The 13,540-nt window shown below is 47.2% G+C and overlaps 1 protein-coding gene across 1 annotated transcript; it reads left to right on the top strand.

Annotated features, from left to right (window-relative positions):
* Positions 1-3,453: 3,453 nt before the first annotated feature.
* LOC104282180 (protein FAM101A) lies at positions 3,454-6,068 on the top strand. Its single transcript, XM_009880254.1, has 2 exons — positions 3,454-3,563; positions 5,735-6,068. The coding sequence occupies exons 1-2, from the start codon at positions 3,454-3,456 to the stop codon at positions 6,066-6,068; spliced, it is 444 nt and encodes a 147-aa protein (XP_009878556.1).
* Positions 6,069-13,540: the final 7,472 nt, after the last annotated feature.

Genomic DNA, 13,540 nt, shown 5'->3' with positions numbered 1-13,540 from the left:
GTAGAAGTAAAGAAGATACTCCCATAGTCTAAACTCACAGTAAGACAACATTGGGATGCCTATGTGGCTCAGACCACTGCCTCCCAGCCTTTTTTCTGGTTATCCAAGTTTGCAATCAGTTTTGGCAGCATGGCTGAAAACATCTGTGGTTTAGAATCTGGGACAGAAGACCCTTCCCAATTCTGTTCTGCCTCTCCACTTTTTGGGGGGATTGGTACCAGTTTGTGAAACTGGTTTTGGTGGCTGTGACTTACTTTACTTGTAACGGGAAACAACAAACCACCAACTTGTTGGTTACACCCAAAGAGAGCTATTGCCCCTCCCCAGCTGAGGTGAGCATCGCAAAGGCTCCCCAAAGGCAGTGCGTGAAGAGAGCAGGGTGCACAGAGCACTCCAGATGCACTTTTTTAGGCTGCCGGGTCGCATGGAGGGTCAGGTGTCAGGCATGGACTAGGGTGGATGCCCAATGAAAAAAATCTGGGTGGTGCTGGAAGAGGCAGTGGTAGTTCAAGGGCAGGGTCTTTTCCCTTCAGAGCCTGTTGCAAACCTGCACCCTGGTCAGCAGCATTGTCCTCAGGATGAGATATAAAAGCCCAAACCACTTCTACGTCGGCATTGTTTTGTGCTGAGAGTCATGGTTCATGGTAAAAATCGGACATTCAAATATTTTCCAGTAAGAGGTATTCATACCTTTAAGTCTGTTATTCATGTTACAGGACAAGTCCCACCTTTGTGCCCTGTGCAAATTCAGTGTTTCATCTGGGAAGTTGGAAATACCTTTTGCTGAGCTGATCTTTTCAAAGGAAGGAGGAGAGTTGATAATTTTCTCACCTCATCTGCAAGCAGAGAGACCTCTCCTTAAGTGGGCACAGTGTAAAAAGAGGGCAGGTTCTCATCTGGAGTTTTGCCATCTCAGGTACGGCCACAGGAGTATAAAGAGACAGAGAATGGTCTCCTGAAGGAGGGCCACGTATCCCAGCCTTTCTTCCTTCACCAGTTAAAGCAATCTGCATCTCTTTGCAGAGGAACCCCCCAAAGCTTGCTGCGTGCACATGGTGTTTGACTCCTGCACCCAGGTGAAACTTTCCTCATGTACAAGATGTCTTTAGAAAGAGCTCTGGCCATGTGCAGACTGTTAAAAGCTGGAGATCTGCACCCTTGTGAACTGAGGCTTGTCTGATCAAAACAACTCACATTTCAGAAGCAAAGAGCTTTATTTACGACCAGAAAGGCTGCCCTTGCCCTCCCCTGTCAAGTGTTGAAGGCAGTCCAGGAATGAACTTTGCCTTTTGGCCAGTGTTTGGTAGTGAGGATGAACGTACCTTTTTTTTTTTTTCCCCTCACCTATGCAAATACTGTCCTTTTTTGACAATGGAACAGAAATATTAAATCAAAAAAGCGGTGGACATTTTACTTTACAGTTTAACACAGTAGTAAAATGCAGGGATATTTCAGCATGGAAAGAGTAAACAGCTTTGTGGCTTTGGGACACAGAATTGAAGGGCTTGGCGAATTCAGATGAAGCAATGGTGTTTTTTGCCTGAGCCTAAGGCAGAAAGCCCAAGCCACTAGAGAAAACCAGTCCTCAGCTAGTGGAAGCTGATGCTGTTGAGCAGACTCAACAGAGCTTTGCCAGTTAACAGCAACTTGAGGGATAATGTGGCAAGCATTTGGGGACCTGCATGTTGTACAGGGTAGGGCACAAGCTGCAACGCCTCTTACCCAGCACTACCAGTAGGAACCAGGTCACAGCTCCAGTGTTCCCTCCTGTACCACTCAACCAGAAAATGCTGGGGAAGGTGGAAAGGAGTCACAATCCTCAGCTACCATCACTGGATTCTGTGAGTCCTGAGATGATTGTCCTGACTTACACTGATGAAATACAGCTGTGATTCTAGCACATACGGCCTATGCATGGTGGAAGGTGGAAAAACTCCATGAGCTCTTCGGCCATCTAGAGACCGTTCAATCCTACACAGAGGCTGCCAGCCATCTCCTTTAAAGAGATCCTGTGTCCCTGTGTGTCATAAATCACTGCCAACAGAAAAGTGGTGGCAGGGACCAAAACTTGCAATGACATTTTTCCAGGAGGGCTGGATTAGGCTTAATTAGCTGCTGGGCTTGGTCCAGACACAGGATCCCTATATATGGGAACTGATTTTTAAGAGCACTCCAGTATAGAGAAGTAGGATTACTCGTTTTTGTGGTGGGCAGAGGAGGCTAGGCTGGACTGTGACAATCTGTCAGAGTAAGTAATTTCAGGGTGCAGTTAGTCTTAAAAATCCAGTTTTCGGTGTCACGAGTTGGAGCAGCTCCATTCATTAAAAAGTCCTGGCTTGAAACTGGTTTCCTGCGTTGCAGAGGCCACAAGGTCCTCCATTGTCTCACCCCACGCTCAGTTGTGCATGGGTAACTAGAATGTCCCTTGGAGCATGACAGCCATTTTTGGCACAGAGACTTCAGCAGCAGCAAATCTACCACTTTTCCCACTGGATCATTGCAAGGGGCACACTATTTTCAGCATATATATATATATATATGCCTGTGTGTGTGCGCATGTATATATAAATAGATATACACATCTCACTTAAGTAGACCTATATCTTTTTAAGTCAGCAGGCTTAGGCTCTATCTCTGTGTTACATCAGACTTAGAGCACTTCTCCATGCTGGGACACCTTGAGTCTTTGTAAGAGTTGTTAGTAAGAGTTGTTAATTCATAACAATGAAGGCAACATCAGGGCTAAAGAAAACCCCCAAACAATTTCAATTATTATGGGAAACAAGAAAGGAAGCGGAAACAAAGGGCTACAATTCAGTGAACAGATGCTGCAGCATGCAGTGCCAGAGACCTGGGCATAGTCACTTACCTGGGGCAATGCGCTGGGCAGAGGGAGGTGGCGAGGGTGGTACTGGTGGGTGGAGGGCATCCTGCTGTGTCTTATCAGCCTGGGAGCTGGAAGTCAGCCTGTAAATTGATACAGCCACAGGTGGCAGATCAGAAAGTCAAGGCATCTTGAATGCAAGGCCTGTACAAGGCTTGTCTGGGCGAGGATGGGGGTTAATGGTCCCATTCTCTGCCAGCCACCCTAAGGCTGTTTTTTGGCAACTTGGCAATGCTAACCGGGGGGCCTGCTACAAACCTGGAAAAGACAGGGACTGCGAGGGGGAGCTGAATGATGCTGAGAGTGCAAGTAAGGCAAGCTTAGCTTGCATGAAAAAAGTTGGTGCTAATGCTGCCACAGTCACTGGTTCTCATTGCCAAAGAGCCTGTCACCTGCAGTAGCTCCCATGGGACTCTGAGGAGGTGGAGTTCAGCAAGGTTGGAGGCACTGGTGTCTCCTGCATCGAACATGCTGCTGCTGGCTGCTCAGCTGCCAGCCACAGCACATTATGGACTGTGCCAGCCTCATCTGTGGTGTCCCAACATTTTCTGTGCTCTTCTTCCCTGCAGATGCCTTACCTGCTCCTGAACCCATCCATGCCAGAGATGAGGCCTCGAATGTACCCTGTGTTTTTTGGAGAAAGCATTGAGGTCACCCCTGAGCCCATGCAGGAAATCAGGTACAGATAGGATTGTGTGGATAGGTAGGGATTTCTGTCTTTTTCCTGGAGCTTTTCCTTCTGCAAAAAATTAAAATATGTTTACAGATGGGAAGTCGTGGTTATTTTGGTGGGAAGGGAGGGACAGGTGGGAGAGTAGTGCCTGAATTAAAGACAGTGACAGCAGCAGAGGTGGAGGGGAGGAGGCAAAAACTGGAGAGAGGTTGTAAGAGAAGATTTTCCCTCCAAGGACAGCCCAAATCCAAGGCTATGAGAGAAAACTGTTACCACCTGTAGGCTTGATGGCCTCCACTAAGTAATCTCATGGTCTTCATCCTGTTCCCTGCTGACTTGTATCCTCAGAAGAAGCAAACCCTTTATAATTGGCACCTGTTGTTGTTAGCCCTTGCAGCAGAGAAAACGGCATTAGACCAGCCCACAGAGACAGGATGAGTTCCTCATTGTGAGGATGTGGTCCCTCAAGCCAGTGATGGAGGTGTTCTGACCTCCTTTGGGGCTGGTGCTGCTGCTGATGGATAAACATTGGTCTCTGCTCTTCTTTTACTCTTTTGCTAGTGTGGAATGTACTCTGCAAACAGCATGGAGCAGTTACACGCAGTTTGGGGCAGGGACGGTGGGAGGACTGTAAACCCAGTTCCCACTCTTCTCAACCTATGCAAATGTCTCTCTGGAAATGTACCCGGTAAATCTCTGCTTGCTGAGGAACTGCCAGCAGGCATGTTTTTATGGTGATTACATCGGAGTCTTGTTTTATGTGTGCTGAATGACTTGCTTACACCCTAGCTGTGCAAAATACATTACAGCAGCTCAGATTACATGCAGTGCACAATCAGTCAACCCCCCTCCGGGTGGAGGTAATGACAAGCACACACCCAGCTTTTAATCTTTTTTACCTGGAGCTGCACATTCTTTGGCTGCTGATTGCCAGAGGAGCGTTTTGGGAGCAGGGAAAACAAGTGAAAGTCCTGCTGCTCCCCATGGCCAGGGATTCTGGGAAAAGCCCTCTATGTGGCCTGGTTTCCATACATCCCTTCTGGAGGCCAGCAGAGACATCTGAGGGCTGTTAACATGGCCACTTCCTTTGAGACCAGTGGCTTGGGTATTGGACAGCCATAGCCCACAGCATCTCTTTGCTTTACCTGTTATTTGGCAATTGCTTGGATTTTCTGTAGGCCCCAACAAGCAACCTCACCCCTGATTTTAGCTAGCTTGGGCATATTTGTGCTCTGATGGCAAGGCAATATAAAGAAAAAAAAGACAAACACACAGCCTTGACAGCTCAACAACTGTTACACCATGCTTCTGCCATCTCTGAAGACCTGATTTATGTTATTTTCCTGCCAAGCCAGAGCTTGCATGGACATCAGAGCCTGTGAAAGCAGCAGCAGACATACTGTGTTGAGAAGTAGGTTCCCCTTGACCCCAGTGTGACATCCCATGCCCGTGGCCCACCAGCAGCATCTATTCAGCCTGGTGACTGGAGCAGTGCCGCTCCCCAAGCCTAGCACTAGCAGCAGGGAGTGTGGTGAGACCTACCGTGAGTCAGTGATCAGGGCAGGCACCCTCAGCATTTCAAGTTGATGCTGCATGGCTGTGCTTGTTAAAAATGCTGAGGAAAAGGCTGTGTCAAGAATTTTCCTGGGATTTCAAGCTTTTCTTGCACAGTCCATAGGTGAATGTCCATTCCTCAGCCCCTGACCTACCCCAGCTGAGAAGTTACATCACCTCTTGATGTCCTTTGCTAACAGGGTGTTTACCTCCAGTGTAGCTGAGGCCCATGGAGAGGGAGGCTGAGGCCCATGGAGCTGAGCCCCAGTGGGGCCCATGGAGGAAAACAGAGGAAGAAGCAGGTTGCTTAGAGCCTCTGCAGAAAAGACCTGCAACAAGGTCTTTTCTGCCCTGGCATGACCAGGCAGGCTTGGTCCTCTGTGCACATGCACTGCAGAAAAGCTGAGATGGATTCCTAGCAAGGTGGGGTTCTGCCAAGATTCACCATGAGGAAGGAGTCCTCTTGGCCCTCTGTTTGGGTTGTAGGGTTGGCGGCTGCCCCAGTGTCTGTGCAGTAGGAGGTCATAAAAGTTGCCAGCTCCAAAGGGTTAGAGAAGAGTCCTGCCCGTCTTCTCTCCTTTGCTGCCTGGGCTGTGTTCTTGATACCCTGCTGTCCTTTGTAGGTGCAATTCCGAGGTGAAGTACGACTCTGAGAAGCATTATCGGGATGACATCTTCTATGGCCCCATCCCCACTGTCACCACCTACAGCGAGACAGTCATTGCTGCTCCCAATTGCACCTGGCGGAACTACAAGTCCCAGCTGATCTTTGAGCCCCGCCAGAAGCCACTGAGGTTTCAGAGCACAACCATCATTTTTCCTAAGCGTGCCAAGAACATTTACCGGACCACCCTCAACTACAGCTTGGGTTGTGCCAAGCGTTGGTTTGCTTCCAGCGTGCAGCTGGAACTCTGTGAGGAAACCAGCCCGTGCGTCATCTACAGTGAGACCCTCTGATCCGCCCTGTGGCTGGCAACCTTGTGACCTCAAGGAGGCTGTGGCCTTTGCTGGGTCTCTGGCTGGGCCTTCATTGATGGCGACTGAATATTAATGGCTGGAGAACACGTCGTCTTGGGTGAGGCTGAACTGTCTGGGAGGAGGCTTGCAGGGCATGGGATGGTTTTGATCAGTGAGAGGCTGGCTTGTATTTTGCGACGTTCCTGACATTCATGATCTGGATTTTATTTTTATTTTTTTCCAAGCGTATCTATTTTTGACTTGTATTTAGATGAAATCAAGATGACAAAGGACCCTATTATCCGTAACAGAGTGCTGCCCTGTGAGTTCTGTAGGTCTCATCCAGCACATAGGTGGGACTTACTGTAACCTTCAGCACTATTTTGATCTCTGCAAAGGAAAGACCCAGCTGCAGAGTCAGCATCCAGTCTGCCCAGCTTACACAAAGCCAGGTCTCTTAGAGTTTAAATGCAGAGGAAGCGGTTATTTGTATCAATACATTACAGCTTGCTCCAACAGCTCATCTGGGAGATAGCTGCAATATTACACCACTGCAGTAACCTCAGGCCTAACTTACCGGGAGGAGTGGGAATTGTCCCCAAGAAAAAGAGGAAGAAAACAGGCACACGGTGCTCTTGCTAGCAGCTAGATGTTTATATACCATAGCAAGGCACAGCACAACCAGGAGATGGAAGAAAGGGCTACCATGATGCATGGCCACCTCTTCTGTAAGCCCAGCCAGGAGAGGGAGATTACTGAAGAATCTGAGTAGCTGAAGGGCTATTTTCTGTAAGTGTCCAAGTGATTTAGGAGCCCAGTGCTGTTTTTCAAAAGTACTGTCAGTCCAAGCGAGCCATGCTGTTCGTTGTCTCAAACACCCGCTTCACAGGGATCTTCACACACTTGCAAACCTTTGGAGTTTCTGGGTATGGCTGTGTTGCAGCGAGGAGTGTAGCACAGGAAGATGCTGTCTAGCTTCAAAGAAGCCAGTGCAGAAGCTGGTGAGCAAGGCTGCTCACCCTTTCAATAGTTTCCGTACCTGTGGCATGGACAGCTTCACTGACTGTGGAGGAGCAGCCAAACTTTCTCAGTGTAGAGCTTGAAGTAGAGCCCAAGTCCGTGCAGGTTTTCCTTAATCAGCCAGGATGTAGCAATTCAACAGGTACTTCACAAACAGCTGAGCTGTCTCTCAACAGTGTCAAGAAACATCGAGCAGGAGTCACTGCAGCTATCCTTAAATTAAACCATTCCCCACTCATGAGTCACATCTCCCGGTACCTCTTCACTTTAGTAGCTCGCTGAAAATCTGCAAGAGCCTGTATTCCTATAAACATATAACCTTTGAAAATGGCATGGAATTGTCTCCAGAAATCTTACCAAGAATTTTTGCATGCTGCTCAGAAGAGCCTAGACTTAGAAAACCACACAGCTCTGGAAATTAATTTCCAGCTTTCCCCCTTCTAAACTTTCCATTTTGTTCCTGACTTGCTGAGAGTCTGATCGAGTTATTTCAGAACACAACTGAGCAGCCAAGTCAGAAAACCTATTAACAATGTCAACAAGACATAGCTGATTGCCCAGAACAGTTGACGCACAAATTCACACAGATTAAAAAAATATCTGTCAAACTTAGAAAAAAATTAATTACATAGTGACTTACAAAGATACTTTTTCCATCAGTTTCAAAAGGCAATTGGTAAATGTGACCAGAACTGTGACCTTTATGAAACAGAGTTCTCTTGTTTAAAATGAAGCACAACTTTTCTACCGGAGGTAAATATAAGGTCTTTATATACAAACTTAAATCCTGACAGCTGAAGCATCAGTAGTACTGAAAGATGTATGCTATGGCAGTGATGAACTCTGCCTCTCTATTTGGGAGTTAGGACTTGAGAGGGAGAAATCTCTCAAAGGATTTCCAAGGCTTCCACCTACTGTTGAATTCTTTTCAGGAACACAGAAACAAGGATTATATTTGTTATTGCTCAGATTTTGCTGTCACTGACTGTCAGCATCAAAGCTTAGAAAAGCAACATCTGCCTCCAAAGGGACTATTAAGCCTGAAGCAACCTTTCTCTCCAGAGCTCCAGCAAACATCAGTTTCGGGCAGCCGAAGCTAGGATGAATGTGGTCCCACTGCAATGCAAGTTGGTGATGCACTTACTTGCTCGCTCATCTTGAGGTCTATCTTGTTTTGCCAAGTGCTGGTGAGCCTTGTGACCAGTGGAAATACTCATCTGCCCTCCTGGGTACATCTTGAAGGCTCTGGAGGGCTCTTTCCATGCACCTGTGAGAGTCGATAGCAAAGGGGGTAGGTTTCCAAGCTGAGCAGCAGTGTAATCCAGGTTCAAAAGCAGGGCCAATACTCATACCCAGGAGATCCTTGCATGATGACAGATTAGATTGCAGGCACCTCCACTGAGCAAGCATGGAGACAGGCTGACCTCCAAGCTGAAGGGATGCCAGAAACTCCGTAGTCTGACCATACATCAGGCTTTTTTCCTGTTAACAGTTGGATTATTCCCCTGCTCCAAGCACAAACCTACAGTTTTTGATCATGCTGGTCTTTGAGCAGAACAGGTTTTCCCAAGCTGCAGGCTGCTGCCCACTTTGTTCACTGTTAGTTCTACTCCCTAAACAGCTGCAACAGAAAAAAAATTCAACCCCCATCCCCGCTAAAAACCCAACTAGTGTGCAAATACAAATCCGGTGGAGAGACCTGAACCACAGCCTGGTCTCTGACCTTGCAGGGACAGGGGCTGCTAAGGCAAAGTCTCACAGATGGATGTGACCCCTGGGAGGGTGCAATGGAGGGCTTGCATCCTTGGCACAGCCGCGTCCCCACACGTCCAGGTCAGGCCTCTTTGAAGCTTCATGCTTTGTTTTCTTTGCAAATATACTAGAAATGACCTAACATGCTCCTGCCTCTTTTTGCTTAAGCAGCTTTACTGGTTTTGCCATGTCAAGAAAAAAAAAAAGCCAGCCGGCAGCTTGCATTTCTAGGCTGCCAAACACAGTTTGAGCTGTGGAGCCATGGACAGACCATGGTGGGCTACCACCCTGGACCACATCCAACCTGTGACATTGCCAAGTGCCTGAGATGTGTAGAAATTTTTGAAAAATACCTTCTTATATGGTGTCTCCCATGGGCCCATCACAAGCTTCTTTTCTTCTCAGTGAAAGCTGGCCTTGGAAAGGGACTTTGTTTTTCCTGAGGACAAGAAAACCACAGAGGGTCAGGTCTTCACCATCATGTGGGTGCAGATCCCACCCTACCTACCCACCCTCTGTCCCTATTGCTCCCATCCCTGTGGCTGCGTCAGGTGGTGGCAGAAGAACCAAAGCTTATCTTGCTCAGGACTGGGACAAGCAATGACTATTTTTCTTTTGCTTAAACACCAGAAACTGAATGTTGTGTTAGCGTGTTGCCAAATAAGAATTGCTCACAGCAGCCAAGAAGTGCCTTACCTGTAGTATGTTTGTATATCTAAAAGGAATGATTAGTCCCACTAGAGAGGTGTTTTTCTTTTAAATGGAGCATCATTCGTCTCAACCAACAGATCTTTGTTCATGTATATTTTCTCAAAGATACATTTAGACCATGGAAATGCTCCTTAGAAAGGTGAGTTTCCTTGAGCAGCTGGGACTGTGGCTACACGATTTCTTCCCAGGATACTAAAGTGCCTGTTGCCCACAGTCCTGTAAGCCTGATAGGTGAAGTCAGACTCTGCCTTCAGGAATTATTTTCTGTCAATAGTTATTTTTGAGATGAGAAGGCATCTGTTTTGGGGAGGGGAAGGTTGGTTTTTTTCAGTGTGGAAAGTCACTATCTCAAAGGTGCGGTGTTTGCCCTTTATCCCCTTCATTCCTGTGACTGTTTTGCCCCTGAATGCAATGGAGCATGCTTGTGTCAGGTCTTCCTGCATTGCTGTGTTGCTTGTGGGGCCAGAAAGGGGGAACCCTAACTAAATATTGACCTTTCAGAATCTACAGAATACTTTGCACAAAACACAGAGAGCAGCTTCGACCAAAACAGTTTACTGCTTCTTTCATCTTTAATTTTTTATTTTTCTTTCCTTTTTTTTTTTTTCTTCTAAGCCAGCTCTACTTTTCTTAATGTGAAATACAGACAGATTCGCACCCTAGGTGCATACTTTCTGGGAATGATGAAATGAGGTTTGGGTGTTGATAGCAGTGTTTGAGTGAGCTGCTGGTCAGAGAAGTGAATGCTATTTACTATTTATGTTGAGTGTGTCTTAAAAAACGGGAAAGGTCACTAGAAGGTTAATGAGCTTGTAAATGACTTTGTAGAGCAAACTGAGGACTAAAGGCTGCGTGAATTTGATCTAGAGGTGAATGGTTCTGTGTGTGAACACTGTGAGCTAGGATACTTAGCCATTGTAGTTTTAACCTCCCCGTTTTCCTGCAGGGAAGAGCATGCTTGCCTTCTTTAGAGCTGAAACAAAATCAGATCCATCCTCTGTCACAGTTCCTCAGTCCCACTGAAGTCTGTGAGTGTCAGTGTTCTCTCCAGGCTTGTGAGGGGCTCTGTGTATCAAGTACAGATACGCAGAGTTGTCCCTGTGTGGAGATGGGGGAACACTTTATAGGGAATGATGGATCTTGAGGGATAGTCACATTTCTACTGCCAGATAAACTCTGCTCCCTGAGGATCACCCCGTCGCTCACAAATTGATCTGTTCTGAACATCTCCCCTAAAGCTCTCTGATAACCATTGTATTTTATAAGCCTTGGGAGGCACTGATTGCTTTCCAGATACTGTGACGGCCATCAAAATGAGCAAAGTATCCTATCGTATGAATCGTGACCTGAAGGTAGGGCTGAAAGGTGTTTGAAGGTTAGAGAATGAAGAAAAGAACATAATACTGGTGGAAATGCATAAGGATGTGTCATATTTTTATTTTTGTAAGTCTGATTCTCTAAGTGCTTGTAAAGTACTTTACTGTTGTATATGTGGTGGTGCAGTAGTTCACAATATCCTTTTATTTTTGTATATTCCCCCCTCCACAATAATCCCTTCCTGTTCAACTCATAGAAAGTAATTTAAGAAGACAAAATTTATATATCATAATAAAATGCTCAAACTGTCATGCTGACGTATCCGGAGTTTCCTTTCCCTTCCTTACCCGTTTACTTGGTCCTTAATGCTCCTTTCCCATCCAGAGGGAATGTTTTTGGTGTCTCCCTCCCTTGCCTGTGGGATTCAGCCCAGCTCCCTATGGTCAGGAGGCTGTGGTTTCAGACGTGCAAAATCTGCTCTGCCACGTATGCCCGGGGCAAGTTGAAATAGCTCAAGCAAAACTCACTCTTCCTACAGAGGCAGCTGGTTACTGTTTCTTCACCCTAAATTTCCCTCTTCCCGCTCAATCCCAACTATGGAGCCCTGGTATTCAACCTAGATAATTCCTCTCCCAGCTTTTCCATGGCCTTGAAGGGAAGGAAGAACCGCCATGATGCTTATTTCATATCGAGGTCTCCACAGCCTAGTACAGTATCAGGACCCCTGCTACGTCCTGGCTTTGCAAACCGTGAAGGCAGATGGGTTGCATCAGGGCTAAAACCCTGCCTAGCCATGAAGTGTATTTTAAAGCCATTGCTGTAAATGCCTCAGGCTCGCCTGCCAGCTATTAGTAGAGCGCTCAGCTGTCTTCCAAGACCTAAGACGTCTGCAGGGAGAATCTGACACTAATCCTTATGGAAAAATCATATTGGATTTATAGGGATGAAGTCAATAGACTTGGATGAAAACAGCTGTTAAACTCTAAGGAATGGCAAGGAGAAGGAAAGCCATGTTATGCAAGAGGTTTGCTTCAGGTGCACGGGAAGTGCCCATGTCCTCATCCCAAGCTTTTTGACACAAATTACGGCTGAACAGCTCCTACGATGAAGGATAGGAGACACACTTGTGCTCAAGCACCCACAGAAATGCAACAACATGGAGAAGGCAGGGAGTGTACGGACTGGCGACTTCAATTCTTGAAACCCAAACGCCAAACGAAGGACATGTGCATGCACTCCTGTTATTTAAATAAAACCATAAAACATGAATGCCGTCCAGTGAAGATTCCTGAGGTGGCAGCTAAATCCTCAGCAGCAAAAGCGGTATTAGAGGCAGGATATGTGTTTTGGCAAGTGCGCTCAGATGAGCTAACCCCTAAGCTAGTGGCTTTTACTGTGCCATTTGGATGTTGTAAACTTAAGCAGATGATGCTTGGTATTAGTTTTGCCCCTGGGATATTTCAGAGAGTAATTGCACATATCTCTGAGGGATTACAAGGTGCTGAAGTTATAACGGATAGACTTTGAATTTAGACTAGATGCCTTTATGAACAGAAGGAAAGATTTAAGCTGGTTTTACAGACAGCAAGAATGCTGAGTGTAAAATGCCAAAAGCCTCACCTAAAAGAAATTGCTGATAATGGGCAGCTACAAATTTAATAATAATAAACCCCCACATGCTGGGATCCCCATTCCACTCCACAAAGCAGAGCTGTAAGGGAACAACAGATGCCTTTATCAAATTTCATTCCACAGCTATGTACAGTCAACAAAAAATGGAGGGATTTGCCAGAGAAAGAACCTTACCTGATACCGGAGCAGTAAAAACTTGCCCCTGCTGCTAAGCCATCGGCTTGAAACTGCCATGTCCAAGGCCTTGGGCTTGGCCTCTGCTCCTTATCCTCAGCACATAGCGAAGTCACAGCCTGGACCTGCAGAAGTGTCTTTGGAAGATCTAGGCAATGTCAAGCAGCAGGAAAGTTGTGTCACAGTCCTCAAAATGTCACAAATCTGCGCCCATGTGAAGGAACCACCAGCAGCATGCCTGGACCAACACACATCCCAGCCACACACATGAACTGCGGCTCCTCTGGCACAGGATGCTGAACTGTCACTTAGGCCATCTCTGTGGGAACCAGACGTGGGATGGGAGTCTGTCACAGCAGATATGCCTCGAGGTCCCTCTGGCCTCAGAGCATCTGACCCTGCAGCTCCACAACTACTTCTCAGAGCAGCCATCCCAGGCTGATTGAACCCACCTGAGATGCTCTAGATGCAGCTCTGCAGCCTCCTCTTGTCCTGTGACGCAGGTTCAGTTCTCAGGGGGCACCTTAGCTTCAGCAGCTGAGACTTCAGGGTGGCTGTATGGGCATCTGGATGCTCGGTCTGGTGATGGGATGGTGTCTTCCTTGGCTGGCACTCCTCACTGCTCTCTGCAGCATCTAGTGCTGGTTTTCAGCCTGTCGCTTGGGGGAGCAATTCCCACCACAGATGCAGCCTCTGGGGTTACCCCGTGGCCTGCCCAGGCGGGTTTGCCACCATGTTACCCGTCCCCAGCTCTCCTGCCTGTTTCTAAGTCCCCTGGTCTGGTTATACAGGAGAGGAGCGAGGACCTGCCCCAGGGCTGCACAGCTTCTGCCAAAGCACTGAGTCCCCTTCCCCTGGCAATGGGC

This window comes from Charadrius vociferus, unplaced genomic scaffold (genome assembly GCF_000708025.1).
Source record: "Charadrius vociferus isolate BGI_N301 unplaced genomic scaffold, ASM70802v2 scaffold332, whole genome shotgun sequence".
Lineage (NCBI taxonomy): Eukaryota > Metazoa > Chordata > Aves > Charadriiformes > Charadriidae > Charadrius > Charadrius vociferus.
Note: the sequence above shows the minus strand (reverse complement) of the source record. Positions and strands in the feature narration are given on the sequence as shown.

What these genes read in the sequence shown, in the direction of transcription:
- LOC104282180 (XM_009880254.1), top strand. Translation starts at nt 3,454, where the DNA reads ATGCCTTACCTGCTCCTGAACCCATCCATGCCAGAGATGAGGCCTCGA. An exon ending in GAGCCCATGCAGGAAATCAG is followed by an intron (nt 3,564 to 5,734) that starts GTACAGATAGGA and finishes TGTCCTTTGTAG; the next exon opens with GTGCAATTCCGAGGTGAAGT.